General features: G+C 68.6%; 2 protein-coding genes across 2 annotated transcripts; both read right to left on the bottom strand.

Moving 5' to 3' along the window:
• Positions 1 to 149: 149 nt before the first annotated feature.
• HIPK4 (homeodomain interacting protein kinase 4) lies at positions 150 to 2,831 on the bottom strand. Its single transcript, XM_075915567.2, has 2 exons — positions 1,170 to 2,831; positions 150 to 311 (listed from the first exon to the last, which is right to left on the bottom strand). The coding sequence occupies exons 1-2, from the start codon at positions 2,829 to 2,831 to the stop codon at positions 150 to 152; spliced, it is 1,824 nt and encodes a 607-aa protein (XP_075771682.2).
• Positions 175 to 27,198, bottom strand: PRX (periaxin). Its single transcript, XM_089769895.1, has 8 exons — positions 27,005 to 27,198; positions 16,122 to 16,174; positions 15,269 to 15,367; positions 14,326 to 14,454; positions 13,836 to 13,992; positions 12,651 to 12,844; positions 2,829 to 11,689; positions 175 to 311 (listed from the first exon to the last, which is right to left on the bottom strand). Exons 4-7 carry the CDS (start codon positions 14,350 to 14,352, stop codon positions 6,287 to 6,289), a joined length of 5,781 nt encoding a protein of 1,926 aa, XP_089626021.1. The 5' UTR covers positions 14,353 to 14,454; positions 15,269 to 15,367; positions 16,122 to 16,174; positions 27,005 to 27,198; the 3' UTR covers positions 175 to 311; positions 2,829 to 6,286.

Below are 27,198 nucleotides of genomic sequence, written 5' to 3'. Positions count from 1 at the left end.
CTGGCGCCGCGGCCCGGCCGTGGGGCAGTCCGGGTTGGACGCGGGTCAGCGATAGCGAGGGAAGGAGGGTGGATCATGCAATGGCTACAAATGACTCCGCAAAGGGGGGGGCTCCGCTTTGCCTGCCCCTCCCGCGGGCTGCCCCCGGCTCAGTGGTGGCTGGCGATGTGCTGCAGGTAGTGCTGGTGTCTGGCGGGGGCGTGGTGGAGCGTGCTCTTGAGGGGGCCTCTCTCCACACTCCGCTCTATCAGCCAGTCATCCCCCCGCAGCCACGTGCTGGTGCTGGGCAGCTGCGGCTCGGGGTCGGGCAGCTGCGGGCGACAGAAGGGCACAGTAAGCAGGGGCCGCAGGAGCCACACGGACCTCCCTCCGGAGACAAGGCCGCGTGATTTCCCTCGGGGCTCGGGCTGGTCTGGCTGGGGCATCCCCGCCCTGGCATCGCTGCACTAGCTCCTCCGATGGGGGGCGCGGCTGAGCTTTGGGGGCCGGATCCCAGCAAGCAGGGGGCCGGATTTGAGGTTCCCCACCCCTGCCTTAGAGTGAACTGACACAAGGGGCTCCGTGGGGCTCCGCCTCCTTGTTGCTCTAGTTAAAATGCTGCAGCTGTGAGCACTGCGCTAGGGAAGAGGTAGCCACAGCATGGGAGACGGGTCAGTCAATTTTTTAGCAGGCTGGTCATCGGCCCAACTCAGTCCTGGCTCATGCCGGGTCCAGGACCTACCCACTGCAGCTCTGCATTTAGTTCTGGCTCATGCTAGGTCCAGGAGTTCACCCGCCCGGGACAGGGGCGGCTGCCACCTCGCGCTGCTGCCTCTGTATCAGAGGCAGCAGCATGGGCGACAGGCAGCCAGTCTGCGAGGGGAGCTGGTTTTTAAACTGGCTCCCCTTGTGGACCAGCTCCCACCTGGCAGGGGGCTTCTCAGAAGTGAGGCGGGAGCGCACTGGCTGCTGGCTCCGCCCCCGGGGACTCTAGAATAGTCGACTAACCAATAAGAATTCATGAGGTTACTCGACTATTCAATTAACCGATATTTAACAGCTCTAGTCCAGACCCCGGCGGAGACCTGCCGGCACTGCTGCCTTGCCCATAAGTATCTTGATCTCTTGGCGCAAACCCTAGCTCAGCTGACCCCAAGAAAATCCCAGCCCAAGTGGAATTGTCCTAGTACCTTAGTGGTGGGAGGAAGTGGATGTCTCGGATCGTCCGGGCTGCCGGGCTGTGGGAGGGAGGAGACGACAGGGGAGATGTCGGCGTTGCTCTCGGTTCCCCAGTTGAGGGGGTCCCCAGGAGAGGGCTGTCCCAGTAGGATCAAGTTCCCAAAAGTGGGGTCGGACTTGCTGTGGTGAGGGTGCTTGTGTTGCTTGGTGCTGCTGTGCCGGCTCCCGTAATAGGGCCGGATCGGCTCCGAGTGCTGCTGGTGGTTTAGCCGGGGGTGCTGGTACGCGGCTTTGGGCGCACCCATGTGGCCCAGTGTCAGGCCGGCCGCTTCAGCGGGAGGGGAGGAGTCATACCCCCCCATCCTGACGCCTTCTCCTGTCAAGTCCATGGCAGCCTCCCTGCCTGGCTCGGCGAGGCTCAGATCGTCCATCTGGTCGATGGTCCGTTGGACGCTGGAGTGGCCGGGCAGACGCTGCTCCTCCTTGAAGTACTCCTGGCCCGGGTAGAAGGGGTCCTCTTCCATGGCGCTGCAATGCGCCGCCTCCTCCTTGTCCGTGCTCTCCTTGGCGGATTTCTGGAAGCTGCGCAGGGCGAGCCGGTAGTACTGGGTGAGCTCGTAACTCAGCTTCAGCATCTGCATGGAGATGAAAGGGTGCTTCAGGGCGGCGCTGGGCGTGATCCTCTCGTGCGAATCCCAGGTCAGCATCCGTTTGATCAGCTCCACCATGCTCCGCAGGTCGAAATGCTCAGCCAGGGCTTCGTTGTCGGGGTAGATCATCTTGTGGACATTCACCGACTCCATCTGCTCCAGGGACTTGAGGACGTACTTCCTCCTCTCCACCGACTTCACCTGGGTCTCTGCCAAGTACTCACAGGAGGATTTCAGCTGCCACTGGGGGACCAGCTCGTCGTGCTGGCTCCTCTTGAAGAAGTGGTGAGCTTTCCTGGCGACGTTGAGCAGGCTGGGCTTGGGCATCCCTTGGGTCTCGCAGATGTACCGGATCTGGTCGTACTCGTTGTTGCCAGGGTAAAGGGGCCAGCCGAGGTGCAGTTCGGCCATGATGCAGCCCAAAGACCACACGTCCACCTTCTCGCAGAACGGCAGCCCCAGCAGGATCTCCGGGGCCCGGTAGAAGCGGGATTGGATGTACGGCTCCTTGACGTAGCGCACCTCGCTGAAGATGCTGGCTGACCCGAAGTCGATCACTTTGACTCGGAAAGGGAACCTCATCTGGTCCACCAGCATGATGTTCTCGGGCTTGAGATCTGTGTGGATGATGGACAGTTCCTTCAGCTTGGCCAGGGCTTTGAGCACCTGGGTGGTGACCGTCCGGATGTGCTTGGCCGGCAGTGGGGAGAAGTTGTTCTCCTTCTGGAAGTCAAAGAGGTTCTGCTCCAACAGCTCGAAGACCAAGTAGAACTTGACCTCGTCGTGGAAGAACCGGTGGAACTGGATAATGTGCGACTCTTCCGAGTCCACGTCCCGCATGGTCTGCAGCAGCTTCAGCTCGTTTTTAATGATCCGGCGCCGGTAGGCGTCGTTCTTCAGGATTTTGATGGCCACCATCTCCCCCGTGTTCCTCCACCAGCTCCTCACCACTTCCCCAAAGGTGCCCTTCCCCAAAACCTCTATGACATCAAAACATTCCCCTCCCGACTCGATCGTTACCATGTTCTGTGCCTCGCTGCCCCCCTCTCCTTCCGGCTGCGCGCCAAAACGCAGGGGCGAGCGGCTCCTTGCAAAAGGACGCGCCAGCTCTCAGAGCAGAGAGAATCCCGGCCATCCGTCAGCAGAACCGGCGGCGATGCAACAGTGCCCGGCATTCCGAAGTTGCCAGGCTGAGACGCTTCTGTTGTGGGGAGCGGGGGGGCATGACTCCCGTTTTACACCAGCGTCACCCCCACTCCCCTGGAAAATCGGCCCCCAGCGTCCCAGCAACCCCCCAAAGCCCTTGTGCTTGTGCCATGCTGGCAGGGGGGCGGGTAAATCCCATGGCGGTGACCATCGGGAGGGCGGCGTTTCTCCCTGCATCGGGCTATTCTCCAGGAGCTGTGTCCTGGGTCCAGGCTGCAAGCAACATGGAGATGGACAGATCAGCCCAGGCCAAAAAGGGCTAGCTACCTTCCTGGAGCTTGGGTCCATCAGGAGCTGTTAGCCGGGGGGCAGGGAGGGTGTCCTATCTCTGTTTGTCGGGCTGGGAACGGGCGACGGGAAGGCACCCGGCTTTGGCCGCTGTCGGCCGACAGGACACTGGGTTGGATGGACCTACGGTTTCAGGAGCAGAGGGTTTGCCATGGGGCAGCTCAGAACCGCTGGTCCGCCCCTGCGGTACTAAATCAGGCCTATGGACCCCCACCTCTCCACGGGTCCGCCTGCTGCCCCCGCCTCCCCTCAGCCCAGCACCTGCTTTCTGGCTTGCCGGGGAGCCGCAAGGCCCACGGGGCATCCAGCCGCTGGTGTGCGGCCCCCCTGGGGTCGGGCTGCCCCTCCTCCCTGTCAGCATCACGGTGGGCAGCATTTCAGCACCGGTGTCTTCCCGAAGGGGCAGGCCGGGCAGCGGCTCAGCCCAGCCCTCTGTGCTGCAGCTCTGGGCAGGGGCAGCACCGGGGCGGGGGGGCCCGCTCCCTCGGGGGCAGCCTCTCGGGCAGCGATGGGCCCTCCTCGCGCTGGGAGGCCGGGAGAATTTTGGACGCGGGGATGGGCTCCCTTGGGCCTCGGGGGAGATGGGTCCATTCCCTGCGGGGCCAGGAGCAGGCCTCGGGGGTGGAGGTTTTCAGAATTGCCCCCTGCCCGATTCCCCGCCTGTGTCTAGTGCGAGAGGTGGGCGGGCAGGGCTCCGGAGGGGCACACGCGGCTGGCGAGCAGCCCCGCAGCACGTGGCAGCTGACACACGGAGACGGGAGGGCTGTGGGCAATTCCACCCAGACAGCTCCTTGGGGCGTCCAGCGGGCCGAGGGCTGGCCCCCGCCGAAGAAAGAGCCCCCCCCCCCCCCAGGACTCGCTCTGTTCCCAGGTTCGTTTTACTCAGGCGGAGCGAGAGCAGACACAAACTCCCAGGGTCGGAGCCCTACCTGGCCGCCCGCTGCCCTGCGCTCGTTTGAAGAGAGCGGCTCGAATTCTGCCGTGGCGTTAAGGATGCCAAGGGGCCCTGTTCCCCTTGCCCGGGGGGTCGGGAATGGCCGCTGGCTTCCCCCAGCAGGGTTCAGCATCCCCGTAAGCCCGGGCAGCAGGGAATCGGGCCCCCGGCGGGTCTCAGCAGGGCTGCGGGTCCTGGGGCGGAGAGAGGAGAAGGAACCCCCGGAAGATGTTGGGGGGTGAGGAAGTGGGGAGTTTTGGGGGTCCAATGGGGGGCTGCCTGCAGAGGGGGCGCTCAGTGCCCGAAAGTTACTGGTTAATGTGACATAGGTGGGGAGTTTGTCCTTGCAGAGAACAGCTCAGAACCGGAGCCCGGCCGGTAAGTGCTCCGGTGCCCCCGGCTCGGAGGACACAGCCGGTACCCGCCGGAGACAGACAAGGGGATGCAGAGGGGAGACCCCTGCGACCAGCCGGCCCCAGCGAGGGGAGAACATGGGACGGGGGAGGGGAGGCGGAGAAGAGGGGCCCAGGGACCCTGTTATCTGGAGAGACAGTGGCTGGGGAGGGGCTGTTGCGGGGGACGGTTGGGCTGTTCGGGACAGGGCAGGGCAGGCAGGACTCAGCCGGCTGCAGAGGAGACTCAGACGTGTGGGCCGAGTGCCCAGGCGACTGGCCTGAGGGATCCGCTGCTGCGTTCAACGCTCAATAAGCCTCCTGTTTGGGGCTGGCGGGGAGTCGCTCTGGTCTAGAGAACAGGGGGGCGCTGGTCCTTCTGGGAGTGGAGCCCCTGGGGGTCCAGAGGGAGTGGCAGAGGCAGGCAGCTGAAGGCCCCGAGCGGCAGAGGGGTGGACCCCCCAGGAGCGGGTCACCGCACTGGAATGGGATCCCCGAGAAAGGGCTGTCTCACTGGAGAGGGGGTTCCTGCCCAAGGACGGACAAGCGGACTGTGTGAGTACAGCACTCGGGAAACCCCGGGGCCTTGCCCCGCTCTGCTACCGACTGCCTGCATGAGCTTGGGCATGTCACTGGATCTCTCTTGGGTTGATCAAACTCTCTCCGACTGTCTCCTCCTTGTTCACAGCAAGCTCTGTAGGGCCAGGGGCATCTCATGCTGTGTGGGACGGGTCCTGGCCTCCCCAGGAAGGGTCGGAACCGTGCCCCAGCCCAAAAGAAACGCTGCATCTTTGCTCAGCATAAGGCCAGCCGCCGGCCTACGCTGGGGCGAAGAGCCGTGACCATCACCGCCCGGCAGGCATGTCACCAGCCTGGCAAAGTCGCTTCCTGGGACGGCCGGTTATTTTTAAACCAGCTTCCAGGGGAGAACCCTCTGGCCACTCGGTCAGGGGTCGGGCGTTTCAGGGCAAGCCGAGCGGAGCTGGCCCGGCCAGGCTGCTCCGAACTCGAGGTTAAACGCCACCTGGGACGACAGGCTGCTGTCCCCAAAGGCCCCTTCCTCCGGCTGGAGCCAGGCACCACACTCCCCTCCGGCCCATTCCTGGAAATTCCTCACCCTGGGCCCGGCCCAGTTCACACCCCCTAATTCTCCGTGCCGCCGGCATGCCAGGCTCTGCTGGAAGAAGGCACCGCTCGCTGGCAGGAAGGCCACGGTTGCTTTATTTTCCTAGTTTGCGTTAGTTTGCAAGAACATAGAAATGGAGCAGCCCCCCTCCCCCCAGAGAAACACAGTTAAAGTTAAAACCAAGTCATCGGGAGCCCCCTCCGCGCTGTGGCACCCCCGGTTCCCGCGAGGCGGCGAGCCGGGGCGGCACGGGCGCCGGGTCAAAGGCCCTGCTTATTAAACTGTAAAAACCCGAGGAGGAGCTGTGTTATGTATTCACATTATTTCCAACAAAACAATTCTTCTTGCCCCAAGAAGGTTCACGCGGCCCCCTCCTTGGGGCGGAGTCGGGGGGCCCCATACTGGAGCTGGGGATTAGAACGGCTGCCCCCCCCTTTCCGCACCCTGCCCAGCGCGGCTTTCGCACCCGGGCACAGACCTGTACAGACACCAGCCAGCGCAGCTCCCGTCTCTCTGCTGCCCCGGCCCGGCCTCAGATGGCGGATGATTTCCCCACCACCTTCACGTGGCCCCCCTGCTCCTCCGGCTGAGGGGAGAAACCCAGCTTGGGCGCCCGAATCTTGAACCCCTCCAGCGCCCCCACGCCCTCCTGGGTCATACCCCCCCTCTCCTGCGGCTCACAGGCGGCTTCCAGCCCCCCTCTGCTTTTGGGGCTCAGGGCCAGCTTGGGGAACTTGAACTTGGGGGATTTCTCGCTGCCATCCAGCTCGCCCCGGGGGCCGGCCTCCTGGCCCCGCTGCACGTCGTATTCCCCCTTCGACTTGGAGGTGAAGCCCAGGGAGATCTTGGGCGTCTCCAGCTTAGGCCCGGGGTCCCCCTCCAGCAAAGCCAGCTCGGTCCTGGCGGCCGACGCGACCACGCCCCCGGCCGGCTCCGCGTCCTTCTTCCTGAAGCCCGAGAAGGTGATCTTGGGGGGCTTGAACTTGGCCGCCTTGAGGGCTGCGAAGGTGCTGGCGGGCGCCTCCTCCGTGCTCACCAGGCGGAGGCTCAGCTCGGGGTCTGCCTCCGGGGCCTTGTACGGGGAGGAGAGCTCCAGCTGGGGCAGGCGGACCTTGCCCGGCTTGGCCGCGCCGCCCTGGGAGCCGTTCGGCAGCGACGGCTCGGCCCCCGGCCCGTCGACCGGGGACGCTGACCCCCTCCCGTGGAGGGCCGGGCCTTCGGGCTTGGAGAAGCCCAGCTTGGGTAGCTTGAGCGTGGAGCCGCTCTCTGGCTCCTCCTCCCCCGCGCCCGGGGACTCCAGCTCCCCGTTGACGGCTTTGGGCTTGGAGAGCGAGAGCCCGAAGCCGGGTCTCAGCTTGATCGTGGGCGACTTGGCCTTGCGGCCCCCCTCCTCCTCCAGGGAGCCGGCAGCCGCCTCGCCGTCAGCTTCCAAGAGCCCCGAGGACGCTTCCGCCCCCGCCCCCTTGGCCCTCCCCAGCGCAAATCCCTTTTTCGCCTTGGGCACCCTGACCCTGCCGTCCGCCTCCCGGGCCTCGGCCTCCCCGCCGGCCTTGGGCAGGGCCAAGCCGAACTTGGGCAGCTTCATTCTGTGTTTCTTCCGCCCCTCGGCGTCTGGCGCCTCGCCCTGCCCCGCGCGGGCCCCGCTGCTCCGGCCCCTCTCACCTTCGCCCTCCGCCTTGGCGCTCGGGGCGGAGAGCTCCAGGTCTGGCACCTGGAACAGGGATTTCTCCCCGCCCGCCCCCTCATCTCCCTCGGGCCCCGAGAGCCCGAACGGCAGCCTCTTCAGCCTGGCCGCGAACCCTCCCACATCCCCCTCCTCTGCAGCACCTGCTGGTTCCTTGCCCCTCACCCTGGCCTCTCTCCCCGCCCCGGCGTCTCCCGGGCCCACCGAGAACCCCACGTCCGGGATGGCCAGCTGGGGCACTTGAAAGGAGAAGTCCACTGTCTCGGCCATGGGGCACAGGGGCTGGGTGTCTGTCCCGGACTCGCCCCTTTTGGCCTCAGCCCCGGCTCTGGGAATCCCGAACGAGGGCATCTTCACTTTGAACCTGCCCTCCAAGTCCTCTGTCCTGGCGGCCCCCTCTGCCTTGCCCACCGTGAAGCCGATGGGCACTGACGGCATTTGGAGCTGGGCGTCTTTCCCCCTCCCTTCGCCGCCCGGGCTCTCGGGGCTGCCCCAGAGCCTGGGGGGTTTAAGCTCCACCTGGGGGGCTTTGGCCGCGTCTCTCTCGGCCTCCCCTTGGTCCTCAGCACCGGCTCCCCCGAATTTCGGCAGCTTCATCTTTGGGCCGCTCACTTCGACTTTGGGCATTTTCCCCTGCAGCCCGGACGCGTCCAGGGCGGCATCTCGCCCGCGGCCGAAGCCAACGCCAATTCCCACCTCCGCGGCTTTCGCTTTGGGGGTGGAAAAGGTAGGGAGCCCAACCGCCGGCAGCTTAAATTTGCCCTCGGCTTCTTCCAGGCCCTGCAGGGCGCTCTCCCCCGCGGCCAGAGGCCCCTCGGCGTCCGACAGCCTGGCTCTGGATAAGGAAATGTCTACTCTGGGCACCCGGAACTTGGAGCCTTGCAGGGAGCCTTCGGCGGCATCGGGGGCGGATTTGTCCCCTTCCAGCTCCAGGGCTATTTTCTGCTCCTGCCTGGAAGGCCCTTTGGGCTTTTCCCCTTGGAGAAGGTGCATTTCTGCCTCGGTGCCACCCCGCTCTCTGTCCACGCCTGCCCCCAGCAAAGCCTCTGCCCTGCATCGGGGCAGCTCCACCTGGGGCAATTTCATCTTGCTCTCTGCTTTCTCCAGGGCGGCACCCCCCTCTGGCAGCTGGCCCGGCTCCGGCACGCTGGCTTTGGGCAGGCGGAGGTCCAGGTCCAGCGCGGGCGCCGAGATGCCGAGGGAAGGCGCCTTGGGGATCTTCACGTGTCCTTCGCGCCCCTCCGAGACGCCCGTGCCCGGCTCCCCCTCGGCTCGCCCGCTGGGAACAGAGATTTGCAAGGAAGGCGCCTGCTGAGGCACAGAGATCTCCAGCGCGGGCATCCTCACCAGGCCCGCTCGCAGCCGGGCACCGGGGCTGTCCGGTCGCTCGGCCGCCGCCACGCCAGCCTTCTCCGCCTTGGCTCCAAACACCGGCAGCTCCACCTGGGGCACTTTCATCTCGAGGGCAGGGCTGTGGGCGCCTCTCTCGTGGGCTTCTGTGTCCAGCCCCACCTTGGGGGAGGAGATCTGCAGCGTCGGCATCTTCACAAAGGGCCCTTTTGCCTTCTCCGGGCTCCCGGCTGCTTTCTCGGCGAGCGCCAGAGCTGCCACGCTGGGCCCGGGCACCTCCCCCTCTCTCTTGGCAATGCCCACGGAGGGCATTTTGAACTTGGGCATCTTCATCTTGGCCTCCTTGCCCTTGGCTTTCCCATCCGGCTCTGCCTCGGCTCTGCCTTTCGCTTCCCCCTCGCGGGGCTCTGGCTCCGGCTCCAGTGCCTCCTCTTTGCTCTTGCCCCCAAATTTGGGCAGCGAAAATTTCGGCATCTTCAGCGTCACATCTGGGCCCTCGATGCTTATGTCCGGCGGCGGGACCCCGTCTCCCCAGGCGTCCCCCTTCCCCTTGGGCAGGCCGATGTCCACCCCCACGTTGGGCGCAGAGATGTCGACCGCGGGGACTTTCACGGAGGGCAGCTTTGCGTGGCCGTCGGAGGCGCCCGTCTCAATGGGGGGGCCCGGGATCTCTGCCTTCCCCTTGGGAGACTTCCCCTCCCCCTCCGCCAAGAGCCTGGCCCCGCCCGCGTCCGCCCCCGCCTTCGCCCTGGAGAACGAGAGGCCAAATTTCGGCATCTTCAGCTTCACCCCTTTGCCGCTGGCTTCCGCGGTTTCCGCCTCCAGCTCCGCTGCAGCCTCCGGGCCCCCTCGCCTCCCCTTTGGGCCGGAGATGCTGAACTTGGGGAAAGAAAATTTGGGCGATTTCAGCTTGGCATCGGGCTCCGGCGCTTTCCCGCTGGCGGCCGGCAGCTCCGCGGGGAGGCCGGCCTCGATGGTCACCTCCGGGAGCGTGGGCGCCGAAATTTCAACCGAGGGCAGCTTCACTTTGGCCTCCAGGGTCCCGACTTCGGGGCTCGGGAGTTCCAGGCCGACCTTTGGGAACTTCCTCTCCGCTTTGCCCTTCCCTTCCGGCCCCGCTCCCTCCAGCTCCAGCCCCCCGAACGAAATGTCCACCTTGGGATGCCTGGCCACCGCCCCACTGAGGTCCGGGCGCTCGGCCGGTGGCGCAGGGAGGGCCCTGCCCGGGGGGCCCGGCATGTCGATCTCCACCTGCAAGTCCTTGCAAATGGCCCCCAGCTTTAGGAGGGGCTCCTGGGGCGTCTGCTCACGTTCCTTCAGGCCTGCCCCGAGTTCCCCCTCCCGGCCAGGCGTGGCCGCCGGCAGGTCCAGATCCACGCCAACCTTGGGCATGTCGATATCCAGGGACGGCAGCTTGACGGAGGGGAAACTCAGCCTGGTGGGGGCTGCTGGCCCCTCCGCCTCCAGCCTCTTTGCCTCGGCTTTGCCGGGGAGCAGCCTCGCCTGGAGCTTTGGCTTCTCCGTGCCGGGCTCGGCCTCTGGCAGCTCCCGGCTGAGCGGCGTAATCCCCGGCACCGAGATATCCAGCCGGGGCAGGCTGAGCCTCCCAGCCGGGAGCTCCAGGCCGCCGGCCTCCGGGGCTGTGGGCGAAGGCGCCTGGGCCTTGCTCTCTGCTCTCCCGGCCGCGCCCGAGAGGTCCAACTTGGGAAGCGACACCTGAGGCACTTGGAACTTGAACTCGGGACCCTCCGGCGCCTCCCCAGCGGGGGCTTTGGCCTTCCCCTCGCCGGCGAGCCCCGCCAGCTCCATCTTGGCCTTGGGCACAGAGAGGTCGACGGAGGGCACCTTCAGCCCAGGGAATCTCCCCTGCGCGTCCGCGGCCGGCTCCTTCGCCTTGGCGGCCGCCTCGGGCTTGTGTTCCCGCAGGGAGAGCCCGAAGCTCGGCAGCTTGATCTTGGGGCCCCTCGCCTTCAACTCGGGGCTCCCCCGCTCGGCCTTCCCCACCTTCCCGTCCGCCTGGGGCTCCCTCTCCGCCGCGCCCCCCTGCGGGGCCAGGCCGAACCTGGGGAGCTTCACAGTCACGTCGGGGAGCTGCCGCGCAGCCGCGGCCGGCTCTGCTCCCCCTTCGGCCCCCGCCTTCCCCCCGGGCAGGGGGAGCTCCACCTCCACCGGGCGCACCCCGATGTCGAGGGACGGCAGCTTCACGCCAGCTCTGGGCCTCCCCTCCGGCCCCTCGGCCTCCCCTTTGGGAAGGCTCAAATCCAGCTCCACTTTGGGGGCGGCTATCTCCACCGAGGGCAGGTGGAGGCCGGCGGGGGGCTCCTCCTGGGGCCTCGCCGCGTCCCGCTCCGCCGTTGGCAGGGCCAGCCCGACCCGGGGCACCGCCAGCTTCCCCTCCAGGCCCTGCCGGGCGGCCCCCCCGAGCACCGGCAGCTGGAGCCGGACCCCCTCCCCTTTGCCGGGGGGCTCTGGGGCAGCCAGGCCAGCCGCCGCTTTGGGGAGGTCCAGTTCCACCTGGGGGGCCTTGAACTTGAGCTCCAGCTCCGCGGGCCCCTCCATGGGCCTTTGGGCCTTGAAGAAAGAGGCTGCGAAGGGGGGGGCCTTGGCCTTGGGCCCTGCCTCCCCTCCCTCCAGCGTCCCCTGGCCGGCCGCCTCCTTCACCCGCAGCCGGGGGAACCTGAGCCTCCGGCGCTTGGCTTGGGAGGCGGGGAGCGGGGCGGCCAGGCCGGGCAGGGCGGCTCTCGCCTCGCCGGCGCTCTTGGCCTTCCTCAGCCTGGCGAACTTGGGCCAGGAGAATTCCACGTCCACCGGGGCCGCCGCCGGCTCCGCGCTGCCGGCCAGGGCCGCCTCCAGCCCCGGGCCCTTCCCCGCCTTCCTCAGGGGCACCAGGCTCCGCATGCTCTGGGGGGAGAGAGAGCACAGCCCTGTGAGTCAGGGCCCCGCCCACGTGCCCGCCTCGCCACGCTGCCCGCTTGGCACCTGTCTTCCCACGTGGCCAGGGCTCACGGCGCTGGGGCTATGCCCCGCCCCCTGGGCCCATAGGGGGCGTGGCCTGAGCTCACTGTGCTGTGGCTATTCCCTGCCCCCAGGGCGTGTAGGGGGCGTGGCCTGAGCTCACTGTGCTGTGGCTATTCCCCGCCCCCAGGGCCCGTAGGGGGCGTGGCCTGAGCTCACTGTGCTGTGGCTATTCCCCACCCCCAGAGTCCATAGGGGGCGTGGCCTGAGCTCACTGTGCTGGGGCTATTCCCCGCCTCCAGGGCCCGTAGGGGGCGTGGCCTGAGCTCACTGTGCTGTGGCTATTCCCCACCTCCAGGGCCTGTAGGGGGCGTGGCCTGAGCTCACTGCGCTGTGGCTATTCCCCGCCCCCAGGGCCCGTAGGGGGCGTGGCCTGAGCTCACTGTGCTGGGGCTATTCCCCGCCTCCAGGGCCCGTAGGGGGCGTGGCCTGAGCTCACTGCGCTGTGGCTATTCCCCGCCCCCAGGATCCATAGGGGGCATGGTCAGAGCTCACTGCGCTGTGGCTATTCCCCGCCCCCAGGATCCATAGGGGGCATGGTCAGAGCTCACTGCGCTGTGGCTATTCCCCGCCCCCAGAGTCCATAGGGGGCGTGGCCTGAGCTCACTGTGCTGGGGCTATTCCCCACCCCCAAGGTGAAGCCCGAACTAGAGCAGCGCTGAGGTCACTCTGACACCAGGGGCCCGTACAGCCCCCTCCCCTCCGAGCAGGAAGGGAGCGTGTGAGAATCAGACCCAAGCGATCCGGCTGCGGCTCCGACAAGGCCGCCCGGTTCTAGAGCAAAGGAAGGGACGCGCTGCCCCCGGTCCCCGCATCAAACCCGTGTCCGAGCGATGGCGCCACGTACCAGCCTGGCCATCTTCGCCTGGGGCCCCTTCACGTCCAGGCCCCCCACGGCGGGGCCCCCGGGGACGTCCGACCGGGGCACGGTGCGCTTCAGGCAGAAGGAGACCTTGTAGGGCTCGGCACACTGCAGGATCCGCACGGCGTCTTCGTAGCGGACGTTCTCGAAGGACACCCTGGCGCTCAGGAGCTGGTCGCCTGCGGGGTGGGGGGGGAGTTGAGGAGCCAGGCCGACAGGGCAGCAGAAGCTGCGGGCTGGACTTCTCGCGGGGGCTGCGCGTGGCCCGGGGGGCGCGGCCAGGACGTGATGCCCTTCTCCAGGCCGGAGAGGGAGCATGGCTCAGTGGTAAGGGCCAGATCGCTGGGGGTTGGATCCCTGGTGGGTGGACAGTCTGGCCCCAGAGAGAAGCCAGGAAATTGGCTGGCGTTCCTTTGGAAAGCAGAGCCCCCTGGTCGCCCGGCTGTCCCCCCGGCCACACCCCCTGCTGCCTCCGCCCCGGGCTCAGCACACCTGGCTCTGGGCCCGCTGCCCTGCCAGCTGGGGCAATGCAGGGCAGGACAAGGGAGCCGCTTGGTGGGGGCAGCTGGCGACACGCTGCAGCTTTAGCCTCTCCCTAACTGGGTCCCCCTACCCCCACCAGGGCCTCCCAGGGCCCCCCCACCCCCACCAGGTCCTCCCAGGGCCCCCTACCTCCACCAGGCCCCCCCTACTCCCACCAGGTCCTCCTAGGGCCCCCCACCCCCACCAGGGCCCCCCTACTCCCATGAGGTCCTCTCAGGGCCCCCCTACCCCCACCAGGGCCCCCCTACCTCCACCAGGGCCCCCCTACTTCCACCAGGTCCTCCCAGGGCTCCCCTACCCCCACCAGGGCCCCCCTACTCCCACCAGGTCCTCCCAGGGCCCCCCTACCCCCACCAGGGCCCCCCTATCCCCACCAGATCCTCCCAGGGCTCCCCTCCCCCAGAAAGGCCCTCCACAGCCCCCCCTACCCCCAGCAGGCCCTCCACAGCCCCCCCTGCCCCGGACAGGCCCTCCCAGGCCCCCCCGTCCCGGTGGATTCCCAGCGCACACTGGGCCGGGCTCCCCAGTTCCCAGAGCGGGTGCCCGAGACGTGCCGGGGAGGGAGCTAGTGGCAGGGCTGGGAGCTGAGCCCGCGTCCCCGGCCCCCCCCCCCCCGACGCCACCCACCTTCCTTCAGGCTCAGGGCCTTGGCGGCGGGGGACTCGCCCAGCACGTCGGAGACGAAGAGCCCCTCCCTGCCCCCGCCCGCCACGCTGAGCCCGCTGAGCCCGGCCTTGGCCTCCGTCTCCAGGATGATCTCCACCAGCTCCGACGCCTTGGCCTCCTGCGGGGAGAGAGCCGGTGAGGGGGGCCGGGCTCAGTGCCGGGGCCCCCCGGGGCTGCAGCGTCACTGGGCGGAGGGAGCGGCTGGCCCTGGGTGGGCACACAAGTCTCCAGGGGGAGATGATGGGGTGGGGCAGATGGCTGGGAGGGGCCGGGCTGCAGCAGGAGGTCTCCAGCAGAGGCTCCGGAGGCCCTCGGGCGACACCCCCCCCCCCAGCCTGAAAGTGGTCGGCAGATGCCGCCCCGGGACAGAGGCCTGGGGCGTGTTACTGTTGTGGGGGGGGGGGGGCCCGGGAGCGGGAGGGGGGCAGGCTAGGCAGGGTTCATCACTCACCTCCATCACCCTGGCCCGGGGCTCCATCGCGGGGGTGGGGGGCCTTTCTGGCGCCGCGGCGCTGGGCTGGCTCTCGCCTTTCCGCTGCAAGACCCGCTTCAGCTCTGCATGGAGCTTCTCCTTCTGGGCCTGCGGGGGCAGATGGGGCAGAGAGCGCTGGGAGCTGGGCAGGGGCTGCAGCCTGGGCTGGAGGGGGGCAGGACTCTGGGGGTCTGCCCCGGCTCTGGGAGGGGAGGGGGGCTGTGACGTCCCTGCTTTGCGACAGGAACACGCAAATCGTGGGTGCCGCCCCTGCTCTGTGCGGGCACCGACTCGGGTGCCGCGTGGGCCCAGGGAGGGGGCTAAGGGACGCTGGGGAGTGGCTGGTTCTGCTCGTGCGGGTGCATCGCTGCTGTATTTGGAGCTGGGGGGGTGGCTCTGGGCTTGTGTTGCTAAAGTCTCCTGCTGGGGCCCCCCGGGGCGTTCGGCCAACCTGCTGTGAGCGGCGGCCAGGCGAGGGCCTCGCAGCTCTTGACTGACAATGCACCTCGGCTGCTGCCGATCCACATCTGAGCTTCGCTGGGGACGGTCGCACCAGCCCGGGCGCGAGGGCTGCTGCCCAGCACAGGACCCAGTCCAGCCTGGACGGGGACGTGCTCATGGGACAAACTCCATTGGGGAGGCACCTTCGCCCAGCGAGAGCCGTGGGAACCCCAAGGGGCTGGGGGTTCCTCCATTGTGACCTCACTCCGGCACCCGCCTGTCCAGCTCCCAGCACAGCGGGGCCCTACCCCAGCCGTGGGCTCAGGGAGCCGCGGACCCGCAGGACCAGCCCGGCTAACAGGGAAAGGCCTTGCAAAGCTGTGTCCAGGCGGGACAGGCTGGCTGCCGTTGCTGGCCCCCGCCTTCGTCCTGCCACCTGCTTCTGCCCCCCTCAGCCCAGCCCGGCCCGGCCCAGCCTTACAGCTCTCTCGGCGTCGCTGGCTTCCTCAGGGGTCAGGAGTGGCCGGGGTCCGGGCACGGGCTGGGGCTGCGCAGGCCGCTTCTCCTTTTCTTCTGCTGCCTGGGGGGGCGCGGGGAGAAAATGCAGGAATCAGCCTGGGGCCAGCACCTCCCCCAAGCTCCCCCCCCATCACAAACACAGGGCTAAATATGCTGCCTCCCCTCCCCCCGCAGGGTGCTAGCGGGGCCCTGGGACCTGCCACTGCTCAGCAGAAATTTCCCCCCGGCAAGGTACGGGAATTGCTCCATCCTTCTGCAGCAGTGGTAGGCTGTTATCCCCTCGACCGGCCGGCCGTTCGACTGCCATACTCGCTCTGCACGTGGGAGGTCCGAATGCGCCAGGGTGACAGCAAAGCCTCTGCCTCCAGCCCCGACAGTGCCCTTGACCTGCCCGGGTGCAACAAGGGTCCCCCGCTCCGGAATCTCCCCGCCAGGGTCCCGACTGACCCCAAAATAGGAGGGGGGGTAATTGCCCCACAAGCTGAGCTATGCCCCAAGGAGAAAGGGTGACTCCTGGGGACCGCCCGCTCTCTGGTGGGGGGATTGGGAGTGCGATCAGACCAGGGGCCCATCTAGCCCGGCCTCCCGTCTGCTGGTGCTCAGGTCCAGAGCACAGGCTGAAACTGGGCTTGGTTCCCTCCCCAAAGCTCTGGCTTCTGTTCCCATTCATTCCCACCGTAGGGCGTCCAGCCGGGGCTGTGCCCCGGTGCACCCGGTAGCTGGCCTGCAGCTCCCAGCCCCTGGGGTGCCCCCGACTCCGTGCCCCGGAATCCATGCGTAAAGCAGCCGGGGCGGGCACGCTGGAGGCTACTCACGGCAGACTGGCCTTCTGGGCTCACAGCATGGCTCTCCCCGCCTCTCTCCGCGCCTGCCAGGGAGAAGAGCAGCATGAACAGAGCCCTGGCGAGAAGAGGCTGCGGGGTTCCTCACGGAGCCGGGGTTCCCCTGCTCCCAGGGCGAGATGCTGGCTCTGGGGGGTTTCCAGACAGCACCCCGGATTCTGGCAGGGGCTCTCGCATCCTGGCTGGCTCCTGGCAGGGCCAGTCCAGGCCCTGATTCCCAGCCCCGCCTCCCTTTTGGGCACAGCCCATATTAGGCCCCCCCCTGTGTGGCATGTGGGGTGGGTGCCACCTCCAGCCGCGCTGAGCCCAGCCATGCCCCAAAGCACCACGTGGCCGTGAGGCCTCGGGGGACCACCGCCACTAGGCCATTCCGTCCCACCCTCGGCCACCTGCCCTGCGATGGAACGGCCCCTTCCGTCCCCCAGCCCTGGCCAGCCTCAGGTAGGGTTGCCAGATGGTTTAACCAAAAATACTGAACACCGCCCCCCCAAAAAAACGGGGGGAAAAAAGGATCCCCGAGAGTTATTAAGCAAAAAAAATAATTAAAAAACCCAGCATGGCCCCTTTAAGAAAGGCCTTTCAGGCTTTTTGTGGGCTGCCATCTTGTTTTCTGTATCAGAGCCAGAAGACAGCTCCCCTGTGGAATCAGGTAAACAGGTGGTCCAGGGGACCGGGGTCTGGGCCTGGTTGCTGAGTGTGTGTAGGGTTGCCAGGTATCCAGTATTTTCGCAGGGAAAAAATCAGAAAATACCGGACATTTTAGGTGTCTGGTATTCTCTGAATTTTTTTTACTGGACAGAAGGCGAAAATGCTGGACTGTCCGGGTCAATACCGGACAGCTGGCAACCCTGGCCTCAGGAGCCAGCGCGACCCCCAATGCACCCGGCAGGGCCCATGTATTCCAGCCAGCAGGAGCGGAAATGGATTTTCCACCTAACGGCCAGGGCCACCAACCATCCGTCGGGCCAGCAGGAAAGTGAGTCCAAGCCCCACCCCGCTAATACAGGGGGAGGTCTGTGGAACCCACCCACCACTTGGAGAGCTGTTAAATACACGGGCTTTCTCCCAAGAGCCGGTGCCCCGCCTGGCTCCGGGGCCACATGGCCGGCCCCCCGCAGGGCTCAAAGATCCCAGCTTGTGCTCCTACATCTCCCCTCTCCCAATGCCGAAATCGGCTCTGAGCCACTTGGCCACCCGTTCCACCTCCCCTGCCGCCAGGCGAGCCGGGGGCCAGGCGCGCGTCAAACGAAAACCGAGAGATCCCGGGATTCCGGGAGCTGGAGCTTTCTGGGATACGCCCAACATCACAGGCCGCACCCGTGGGTGCTGCTGTTCTCGTGGCCCTTGGATCTCACCGGTGCCACCCCCTAAAGAACAGCAGCTGCTGCGCCCACCAGCCCAGCCCCCTATGGGCACGGTGCCCTCGCGGGTGTGCTCTGGGGACTGCTCAGGGCATGGACCCATGGATCCCGTGCAGGGAGGCCTGCCCGGTCAGGCTCAGGCTGTGCCCTCACCCCCAAGGTCCAGCTAGAGCTGGGAAGAAAGACGCTGCTGGAGGGGCCCCTACCCAGGGCGGGAGCCAGTGGCCCAGCAGGGCCTGACTTGTCCCCCGGCATGAGGGGTCTCGGGCACGTCCCAAACCCAGCGCAGCCCCACGGCCCTTCTCCAGCTGGTCCAAGGGGCCGTGCTGCCAGCTGCCCTCGACTAGGTCTATGGCTCACAGACCCCCTGGAGGCAACGCCAGTGGGGGGGGAGGATGCTGTGGAAGGCAACGTCCTGCTCCCCTAACCAGTCCCCCCCGCATGCCCCTCCCAGGGCTGGGATAGAACCCGGGGTCCTGCCCCCCCCAGCTCTAACCACTGGTCCCCACTGCCCTCCCCGAGCCACAATAGAACCCAGGGTCCTGTCGCCCAACCTCCCTGCTCTAACCACTGGTCCCCACTGCCCTCCCCGAGCCACAGTAGACCCCCAGCTCTCCCTGTGTGTGGTTCCCAGTGACTTGCACCGACGCCCCTTGACCCATAGAGAATTCCCCATTCGGCACCTCCCCGCGGCCCGCTGCCCCACATGGGGAGGCCCCGTCGCCCCTGCCTCGGGCAGCCTGGCGTCAGGCACGCGTCCCTGCACGGGGCCCGGGTGGCATTTCATTCCCACGCCCGGGCCGCGGGGCCCGTCCCTGGAAAGGTCACTGGCTGCCCTCTCGCATTCCCGGCCCCGGGAACAATGGGCCCTGGCATAGCTGGCATTCCGGGCAGCGCCGCCCCGGACCCCGAACAAAGTCCCCGCACAGCAGCGGCTCCGCGACCCTTCTCCACCTGGGCAGGGCCAGTTCGGGGAGGGCAGCAGGGTCCGGCCGGGCCGGGGGGCAGGACTCGGGGGTCTGGGCCCGGCTCGGAGGGGGCAGGGGGACCGGCTGGTCCGGGGGGCAGGACTCGGGGGTCTGGGCCCGGCTCGGAGGGGCCAGAGGGACCGGCCGGTCTGGGGGGCAGGACTCGGGGGTCTGGGCCTGGCTCGGAGGGGGCAGTGCGGTCCGGCCGGTCCAGGGGGCAGGACTCGGGGGTCTGGGCCCGGCTCGGAGGGGCCAGAGGGACCGGCTGGTCTGGGGGGCAGGACTCGGGGGTCTGGGCCCGGCTCGGAGGAGGAAGGGGTCCGGCCGGTCCAGGGGGCAGGACTCGGGGGTCTGGGCACAGCTCGGAGGGGGCAGGGGGACCGGCTGGTCCGGGGGGCAGGACTCGGGGGTCTGGGCCCAGCTCGGAGGGGGCAGGGGGACCGGCTGGTCCGGGGGGCAGGACTCGGGGGTCTGGGCCCAGCTCGGAGGGGGCAGGGGGACCGGCTGGTCCGGGGGGCAGGACTCGGGGGTCTGGGCCCAGCTCGGAGGGGGCAGGGGGACCGGCTGGTCTGGAGGGCAGGACTCGGGGGTCTGGGCCTGGCTCGGAGGGGACAGGGGGACCAGCCGGTCTGGGGGGCAGGACTCGGGGGTCTGGGCCCGGCTCGGAGGGGGCAGTGGGGTCCGGCCGGTCCAGGGGGCAGGACTCGGGGGTCTGGGCCCAGTTCGGAGGGGGCAGCGGGGACCGGCTGGTCTGGGGGGCAGGACTCGGGGGTCTGGGCCCGGCTCGGAGGGGGCAGTGGGGTCCGGCCGGTCCAGGGGGCAGGACTCGGGGGTCTGGGCCCAGTTCGGAGGGGGCAGCGGGGACCGGCTGGTCTGGGGGGCAGGACTCGGGGGTCTGGGCCCGGCTCGGAGGGGGCAGTGGGGTCCGGCCGGTCCAGGGGGCAGGACTCGGGGGTCTGGGCCCAGTTCGGGGAGGGCAGCGGGGTCCGGCCGGTCTGGGGGGCAGGACTCGGGGGTCTGGGCCCGGCTCGGAGGGGGCAGTGGGGTCCGGCCGGTCCAGGGGGCAGGACTCGGGGGTCTGGGCCCAGTTCGGAGGGGGCAGCGGGGACCGGCTGGTCTGGGGGGCAGGACTCGGGGGTCTGGGCCCGGCTCGGAGGGGGCAGGGGGTCCGGCCGGTCCGGGGGGCAGGACTCGGGGGTCTGGGCCCGGCTCGGAGGGGGCAGCGGGGTCTGGCGGGCAGGACTCGGGGGTCTGGGACCCCCCCGATCCTGCACCCTGTCTGCAGCAAGATGAGACCCCGCCAGCCAGTAGAACGGGGAGGGGTTCTTGCTTCTCCAGGACACAGCCCAGTGGTGTGGACATACAGAGTCAGGGGCTGGTGTGACGCAGTGGGGGTACCTGGCTGGTTTCCATGCTGCTGGCTCTGGGGCAACCCCACTGGCTGCCGTGGGTACCACGACCCAGCAAAACAGGATGAGTCATTATGCAAAGGGGTCTCTCAACCTGTCTGACCAGCTACCCCCCCCATGGAGAGGGACAAAGGAAGGTGGATGCTGCCCTGGCTGGGGGCAGGGCTGGAGGAGAGGGAGTGAGTGTCTGTCTGGGAGGATGGAGGAAGCAGCCTCAGCAACAGGCTGGGGGGTTTAGAAGCCGAGACCCCCCCCATCTCAAGGGGGGCTGAGGCATCCTAGGCCTGCCCTGGAACCTGGTGACAGCTGCGCTGGGCTGTATCCTGGAGAGGCAATAAACTCCCCTGTTCTACTGGCTGGTGCAGTCTGTTCGTGCCCTTTCTGGGGTGCAGGAGGCGGGGAACCCCAACGCGCCGTCACAGCTGGCAGCCCCACACCCTTTGGGGCGGGGTCTGCAGGCCCCTGACCCCCAGCACTCGGCTTAGTCTCCTGTTTTCATGTTTTCCCCCAGCAAAACCGCCCAGCTCCCCGGCGCTGCCCCCCAGCCAGGCGTCCGTCTCCCCCGCCCCTTGTCTCCCCCCTGGGAAGAGCCTTGTTACCTGTCCAGGCCGGGACTGGGCCAATCCCCATGTGGCGGGGTCAGTGGGAATCTCACAGCTCAGCGTGGGGGGATCCCGGGTCACGGAGCAGACAGCCCCCCCCCATGGCACACCCAGACCCCCCTGCTGCGCTGTGTCCCGGAGCACCAATAAAACCTTCCACTCTACGGGCATGTCCGGCTGCGGATGGGGTGCAGGGCCGGGGGGCTCCCGCCCCCGGCTCAGCCTGGTGGGGAGCGCAGCTGGTGCTGAGGCGAAGCTGGAGGTGCCTGCCTGGCGTTCCCCGCACAGGCTGCCTGGAACGTGCCCCCGGTCCCGGGGACTAACCCAGCTGGCCGCGTTTGGGAATCGCTTTTGCCAGGGCAGGGTGCCTGGCCAGGGGCTCCGGGCCCGAGGGGCTGCAGCGAGGAGGAGCCAAGCGAACCCCCGCCCTGCCCCCCAGGCCCAGGCTCAGTGCAGGGGCTGCCCCGCACAGGGACCCCTGCAGAGGGATCAGACGCACGAACCGCAGGGGCGGGAGTGAAGTGGTGTCCTTACAGGGCATTAACCCCTGGGGCGCGTGCTCTTTGCCGGAGCCAGCCCGCACGGGAACACCCTGCAACCCGCAGCTGGGGCTGGGGGGAGCCGCAGGTGGAGATGGGGGGAGCGGCAGCTGTGGGTGCCTCTCGCCCAGTTGGGAGCTTACACGCGGCCGTGCACGAGGGGGTGTTTACACGACAGTCGTGCACAGCCCCGCGGCGGAGACGCGTGCACACGCTGGGACAGCGGCAGCCGGGAGAGCGAGAAACGGCCCCTGCCAGACGCTGCTGGAGTCGGGCTCCCTGGGACCGGAGAGAGGGCGCCGCGGCGCTTCCGCGCCTGGGTCCAGAGCCAGCAGCTCCCACACAGCCTCGTGCCTGGGCTGAGCTGAGGCCCAGCCCCTGGGACCCCGCGCTGGCAGCGCCTGTTCCTAGGTGCAGCTCCGTGGTGCCCAGAGACCTGCCGGGCTGGGGGCTGTCCAGCCCCCGCTTGGGAGACAGGCTAGCAGCTCCCGGGGCTGGGGACCCACCGGCCATGGCAGACTGAGGGGAGGGAACTGGTCATGGGATGTACTAGGGCCGAGGGGCCTGAGTCCCCGTCCTTCAGCCTCCATGGCCTCCTGTAGCCTCGTCTGATGCCAGCAAGCCCAGATCCTCGCCTCAGAGGAGTGGCGGGGGGGAGGGGATGCTGGGCACAGGGTGACAATGTTCCCTGTCATTGTCTCTGCCCTTGTGTGGAATACATTTTGTTCTGTGCACCAAGGCAAGTGTGGATGTGCACCACCCAGACAACCACGAACCTAGCTGTGAGTGCTCTGCTAATCAGCAGGGTGGCCACCCAAGCGCCCGGCTTAGCAGGAACACTGCAAGGTGATACCGGCCTGGGCTTCAATTCCACCTCCCCTGCAGCCCCCTGGTTCCAAGCCAGGCCCGGGACGGCCCCCGGCTGCCTCCCCTCACCCTGGGGCCCGCTAGGAGTCCGAGCATTCGGCCCACTCAGGAGCAAGACAAGCAGCGGCTTGTTCGCCTGTCCCCGCTGGGCACCACGGCTCTTCCCCGAGCGCCAGGAGCGGAGAATGCCGAGCATTTCACAGGCTCAGCAGAACACGCTCCCGGGGGTGGGGGAGGAGGGGGCCAGGGGCACCCCAAAGAATTCGGACAAAGCTCCAAACTCTCACATTTGGGCTGAAAAGCTGAAAAGGCCCCGAAGACCAACAACACCTTGAGCTCCTGTTTTACCGCAGCCCTCCCTGCCGACCAGACCCCGGCCCCACGGGCCCCACGCTTCCACCGACCATTGGGGGGCCCGGCCTGACGGGTCCCCCTCCCCCAGCTCACAGCCCTGCTCCCCACGCCCCCAAGGCAGCCTCCATCCAAGGGCTGGGGCAGCGGGAAGGCAGGCGCCCAGACGCAGCAGTGAGGGGCACGGGTGGGGAAGGACGGCAGAAACCTTTGGGGGTCAGCAGCGGGTTTCCTTGCAGAACAGGGGATGGAAGGCTGGGGGTGCAGGCAGGGACAGACGGACAGACACAGTCTGGAGTAGCCAGCCTGTTGCCCATAAGGATGGGGCCTGCAAGGCTGGGAGGGCACCAGGGACACACAGACGGACGGACAGACGTGGGGACAGCCTGCAGGTCTCCCATGGGGATGGAAGGGTGGGGGGTGCACCAGGGACAGACGGACGGACAGACGCATTTGGGGACAGCCTGCGGGGTCGAAGCAGGGGAGGGGCCAGCGCTGAGTGCGGCCGCGTCTCCCAGGCCAGGGGCCGTCGGTGGAGGAACCGGCTGCCTCCGGGACGGGGGGGGGGGGGGGAATAGCAGGCCAAGGCCTCCTCTTCCCACAGTGCCTGGCTGGCGGGAGGCGCAGGCCCCCGGGGGCAGCTCAGCTCGGCTCCAGGCCGAGCGTCTCCAGAGGTCCCAGTTCCTGCCAGAGCCTCGGCAGCTCCACCCTGCTCCAGCTTCCCCTTTCTAATTCTGTCCCGTCCGCCCGGCCTGGCCCGGCACCTCGATGGCCAGCAGCCACCACGGCCGCCCGGCAAGTCCTGTGTGCAGCCTAGCCCCACAGCTGGATACCCGGCGGGAGGCCGGCCCGTGGGCACAGGGGTTAGCCGGGGGGAGGCCGGCCCGTGGGCACAGGGGTTCGCTGGGGGGAGGCCGGCCCGTGGGCGCAGGGGTTCGCCGGGGGGAGGCCGGCCTGTGGGCGCAGGGGTTAGCCGGGGGGAGGCCGGCCTGTGGGCGCAGGGGTTAGCCGGGGGGAGGCCGGCCTGTGGGCGCAGGGGTTAGCCGGGGGGAGGCCGGCCCGTGGGCGCAGGGGTTAGCTGGGGGGAGGCCGGCCCGTGGGCGCAGGGGTTCGCCGGGGGGAGGCCGGCCTGTGGGCGCAGGGGTTAGCTGGGGGGGAGGCCGGCCCGTGGGCGCAGGGGTTAGCTGGGGGGGAGGCCGGCCCGTGGGCGCAGGGGTTCGCCGGGGGGAGGCCGGCCTGTGGGCACAGGGGTTCGCCGGGGGGAGGCCGGCCCGTGGGCGCAGGGGTTAGCTGGGGGGGAGGCCGGCCTGTGGGTGCAGGGGTTCGCCGGGGGGAGGCCGGCCCATGGGCACAGGGGTTCGCCGGGGGGAGGCCGGCCCGTGGGCACAGGGGTTCGCCGGGGGGAGGCCGGCCTGTGGGCGCAGGGGTTAGCTGGGGGGGAGGCCGGCCCGTGGGCGCAGGGGTTCGCCGGGGGGAGGCCGGCCCGTGGGCGCAGGGGTTAGCTGGGGGGGAGGCCGGCCTGTGGGTGCAGGGGTTCGCCGGGGGGAGGCCGGCCCGTGGGCACAGGGGTTCGCCGGGGGGAGGCCGTAGGCCCAGGGGAGCCGGTGGGTTAGCAGCAAAGCCAGGCGAGGACACGGACCCCATAGCGCACTACTGCCAGTGCCCCCCAACCCAGGCTAGAGAGCTCCCCGGGAATTGCCCTGGCGCACTCCTGGCCGCACCAGGTGCTCTGTGGGGTTTGGCCGAGGAACCCTTCCTGCAGCACCGCACGTCTGTCCTGCAGTACCAGTGCGGAGAGAGCCTGGCCCTGCAGGGGGCCCAGCCAGGCTGTGGGGTGGGCAAGGGGAAGCCTTCCTCCCTCACCCCAGTAGCCTCTGGGGTGCTGACCAATCTGCACAGCCCTGGGCTTCGAGCTAATGCGCAGCACGACCTGGCCCCGGCAGTACCTCCATGAATTATCTAGTTCTTTTTGAGCCCTGTTAAAGTCCTGGTCTTCATGGCCTCCTCCAGCAAGGAGTTCCACAGGTTGCCTGAAGAAATACTCCCTTTGGTTTGTTTTAAACCAAATTAAGCCAATTAAGCAGAGGTGTTAATTAGCCAGTGATTGAATCCAGGCCTCTGGGGCCTGCTGGGGGCAGAGCTGCTCTCCCCCATGCCCAGGTGGAGTCTCTTTGCCCGGCCAGGGGGGCAGGCCCTACGTCCCTGCTGTGCACTGCTGCTAGGAGACTCCCGTCCTAAGCTCCCCAGCTGCTGGCCCATCCCCAGAGACTGCCCCTCACCCCGCCGCTGACCAGCGCCCCCACTCTGCCGGGACAGGAGGCTGGCACCAGTTTCCCCTCGGGGTCCCCCTGCCCCACTCCCGGGAGGCTGCGTCGCCGGCCAAAAGGGCAAAAGAAACGTGTCCGTTTGCTTCCCGGAGGAAGCGGGGCCGGGGGGGGGCAGGATGTGAAAGGCAGGAGTTTGAGAAGTGATTTCCTGTGCTAGAGTCCCAGCGCACATCCTGGTGCTGCCTGGCAGGGCGTGGGGGTGGGGGGAGAGCGCACGGGGCGCCCCACAGGTCCCCTGGCTCCTGGGGCAGCCGGCCAGGCAGGGAGGAGACAGCCCGGGCCCAGCGCTCCGGGGCTAAAGTCAGAGACTGTGGTGCCCGGTTTGCAGGGGGCTGGGCTGCCGGGGCCAGGCCCAAGGGCCCAGCCTGCCCTCCAGCGGCGCTGGGCATGGGGTGATGTTCTGCCCCACTCCCTGTGCCAGCTGCAGCGTCCGGGGGAGGCGCGAAATCCTCAGCCTGCCCGTTATAAAAGGCCCCTGCCCCGGGAAGTCCCCGCCAGCCCGCTCGCAGGTCTGGCCTCGCGCCAGGCAGCGTGGTGGGCAGGCGCGTGACCCCAGCTGGCACAGCCCGGCTGGCATGAGCCCCAGGCGCAGAGGCGGAGTTCCCCGGGCCTGGGGTAACTCGTGGGCCTTGGGGGCCTCGCCCGAAGTTTGGCCGGGTGCCAGGAGGGGCGCTTGGCAGGTGCCAGGTCCCAGAAAAGCCCGGTTAGGGGCCTCGTCTCTAGCCTGCAGGGGTCCCCGGGCTGCCCCCAGAGCCAGCCGAGCGCCACCCGCCGGGCAAGGAGAGGGGCCCGGGGACCTCACCGCAGCAGCAGCCCCCGGCGGAGCCGAGTTACCACAGTAGCCCCCCTCAGCCGCCGGGGGCCAGTTCCCCTCCCGGCTCCCGCCGCCCTGTCTCCCGTTAACTCCCCCAGGCCGGGCTCCCGGCACCACCTGCCTGCCTGGCCCTTGCGGGGGTCTGGCCGGAGGGGAAGGGGCCGCGGAGGCAGGTGGGGGGGCTCTGGCCACGCTCAGAGTCTTTTCTCCCCAGAGCCAGAGTCTGGAAGTCCCTGGTGGCGTCCCCGGACTCGGGGGGCAGAGGGAGAATCCGGCCCCGAGCCAGGGTGGGGGCAAAGGCCAGTGGAACCCGCTGGCTCTGGTGTCTCGGCTCGGCCCAATGACAGCAGGCCATGCCCAGCCCCGTGGCTTGGGCCAGGCTGGCAGCAGGGCAGCGCGAGCCCAGGAGAGAAAGGGGAGCCAGGTTGTCCCCAGCCTGGGGCACCGGTGAGTGGGAGGGGGCAGAAGAGAAACCCCCCCCTCCTGGCGCAGTTCCAGGCACAGAGCAAAGCTCCCCCCCGATCCGCTGGCAGCCCCTGGGGACTGAGGCACTGCTGTGAGTGGACAGACCCGGGGCACCCCCCCCCCCCCCGCCGCAGTGTCACACCCGGAGCCCTGGCTGAGACCCAGCTGCCCCGGGCGGGCAGCCACCCAGCCCCTGCGGATGCCTGGCTTCCTGCGTGGGGAGCCCCGCTGCCCCGGGGCGGCCAAGCAAGGGGAACGCCCCACCCTCCTTGCCTCCAGTGGGCCCTGAGTGGCCTGCTGCCCCCCCCCCCCCCCGGAACTGGTGCGGGAGCCGGCAGAGACTGCTCGTGGGGCAGCTGCCTGGCCCCCTGGCCCAGCCACACACCCCGCCCAGCCTGTGTCCCGACGCCGTGCAGCCGCTTGCACCAGTGGCTGTTTGCACGCCTGCTTCGCACGGGGACGCAGCCACGATGGCAGAGTGGCCGCCCACCCCCTCCCTGGCAGCGGCGATGCTGGGACCCACGCTGAGCTGGGGGACAGGGGCCCCATGCCCTGCCCCCAGGACTGCCAGGGGGCAAACCCGGCTGGCCGGAGACTGACCGTTGTGACCGGCTGGTGGTAGCTGACCGGGCCCCTCCCGGGCTGGGCACTTCCTGCCCTGGCAGCCTGGCACTCTGCCACAGCTGAGGCCCGCCCTGCCCTGCCGCTCACGCCTGTGCCAAGCACTGCTGGGCTGAGCCAACGGGTGCTAAGAGCCCCCCAAGCCCAGCAGCAGACTGCGGGCGCCTCGTCTCCACCAGCTCCTCCAGCAGCAGGGAGACTCCGCTGGCAGAGCTGGGACCCAGCCAGCAGCAGCGCCCGGCCGGGGCAGCTGGCAGCGCAGTTTGTGCCCGGGGAAGCTGCTCTCCTGGCAGGCGCTGACCCCGGCCCGGCGAGCAAACCCCACTGGGCAGCTCCCTGTCCTGGCATGCAGCGAGCACGACCGGTCTCAGCCCGGCTCCCCGGGCACAGCCCCCCCCACCCACGCGGCCTGGCACTGCCAACCCGGAGCAGCCTGGAAACTTTCTTTCGGAACAGGAGCCGCCCGGGCAGCCCCCGCCAGAGCCGGCCCCGCTGGGCACAAGGCGGCAGCCGGCCCCGCGCCGCGCCTTACCTGGGAGCTGCCCGCCCGCGGTCCCGGCTCTCCGGTGCGCCCACCGCGCTGCCCTGGCTGGCGAGCCCTGCAGCCGGCTGGGAGAAGGAGGCTGAGGCACTGGCAGCTCCTAGCCCTGAGCCGAAAGGGGCAGGCGCTCCCCAGCCATTGGCTGCAGCCTCGGACATCAGCGGCCCTGGGAGTGTGTGGGTGGG

Source organism: Pelodiscus sinensis, chromosome 18, assembly GCF_052426305.1.
Source record: "Pelodiscus sinensis isolate ZL-2025 chromosome 18, ASM5242630v1, whole genome shotgun sequence".
Lineage (NCBI taxonomy): Eukaryota > Metazoa > Chordata > Testudines > Trionychidae > Pelodiscus > Pelodiscus sinensis.
This window is presented reverse-complemented; position numbering and strand designations above follow the sequence as displayed.

What these genes read in the sequence shown, in the direction of transcription:
- HIPK4 (XM_075915567.2), bottom strand. Translation starts at nt 2,831, where the DNA reads ATGGTAACGATCGAGTCGGGAGGGGAATGTTTTGATGTCATAGAGGTT. An exon ending in CACTTCCTCCCACCACTAAG is followed by an intron (nt 312 to 1,169) that starts GTACTAGGACAA and finishes TGTCGCCCGCAG; the next exon opens with CTGCCCGACCCCGAGCCGCA.
- PRX (XM_089769895.1), bottom strand. Translation starts at nt 14,352, where the DNA reads ATGGAGCCCCGGGCCAGGGTGATGGAG. An exon ending in CCCGGGCCAGGGTGATGGAG is followed by an intron (nt 13,993 to 14,325) that starts GTGAGTGATGAA and finishes CTCTCCCCGCAG; the next exon opens with GAGGCCAAGGCGTCGGAGCT. An exon ending in GGCCCTGAGCCTGAAGGAAG is followed by an intron (nt 12,845 to 13,835) that starts GTGGGTGGCGTC and finishes CCCACCCCGCAG; the next exon opens with GCGACCAGCTCCTGAGCGCC.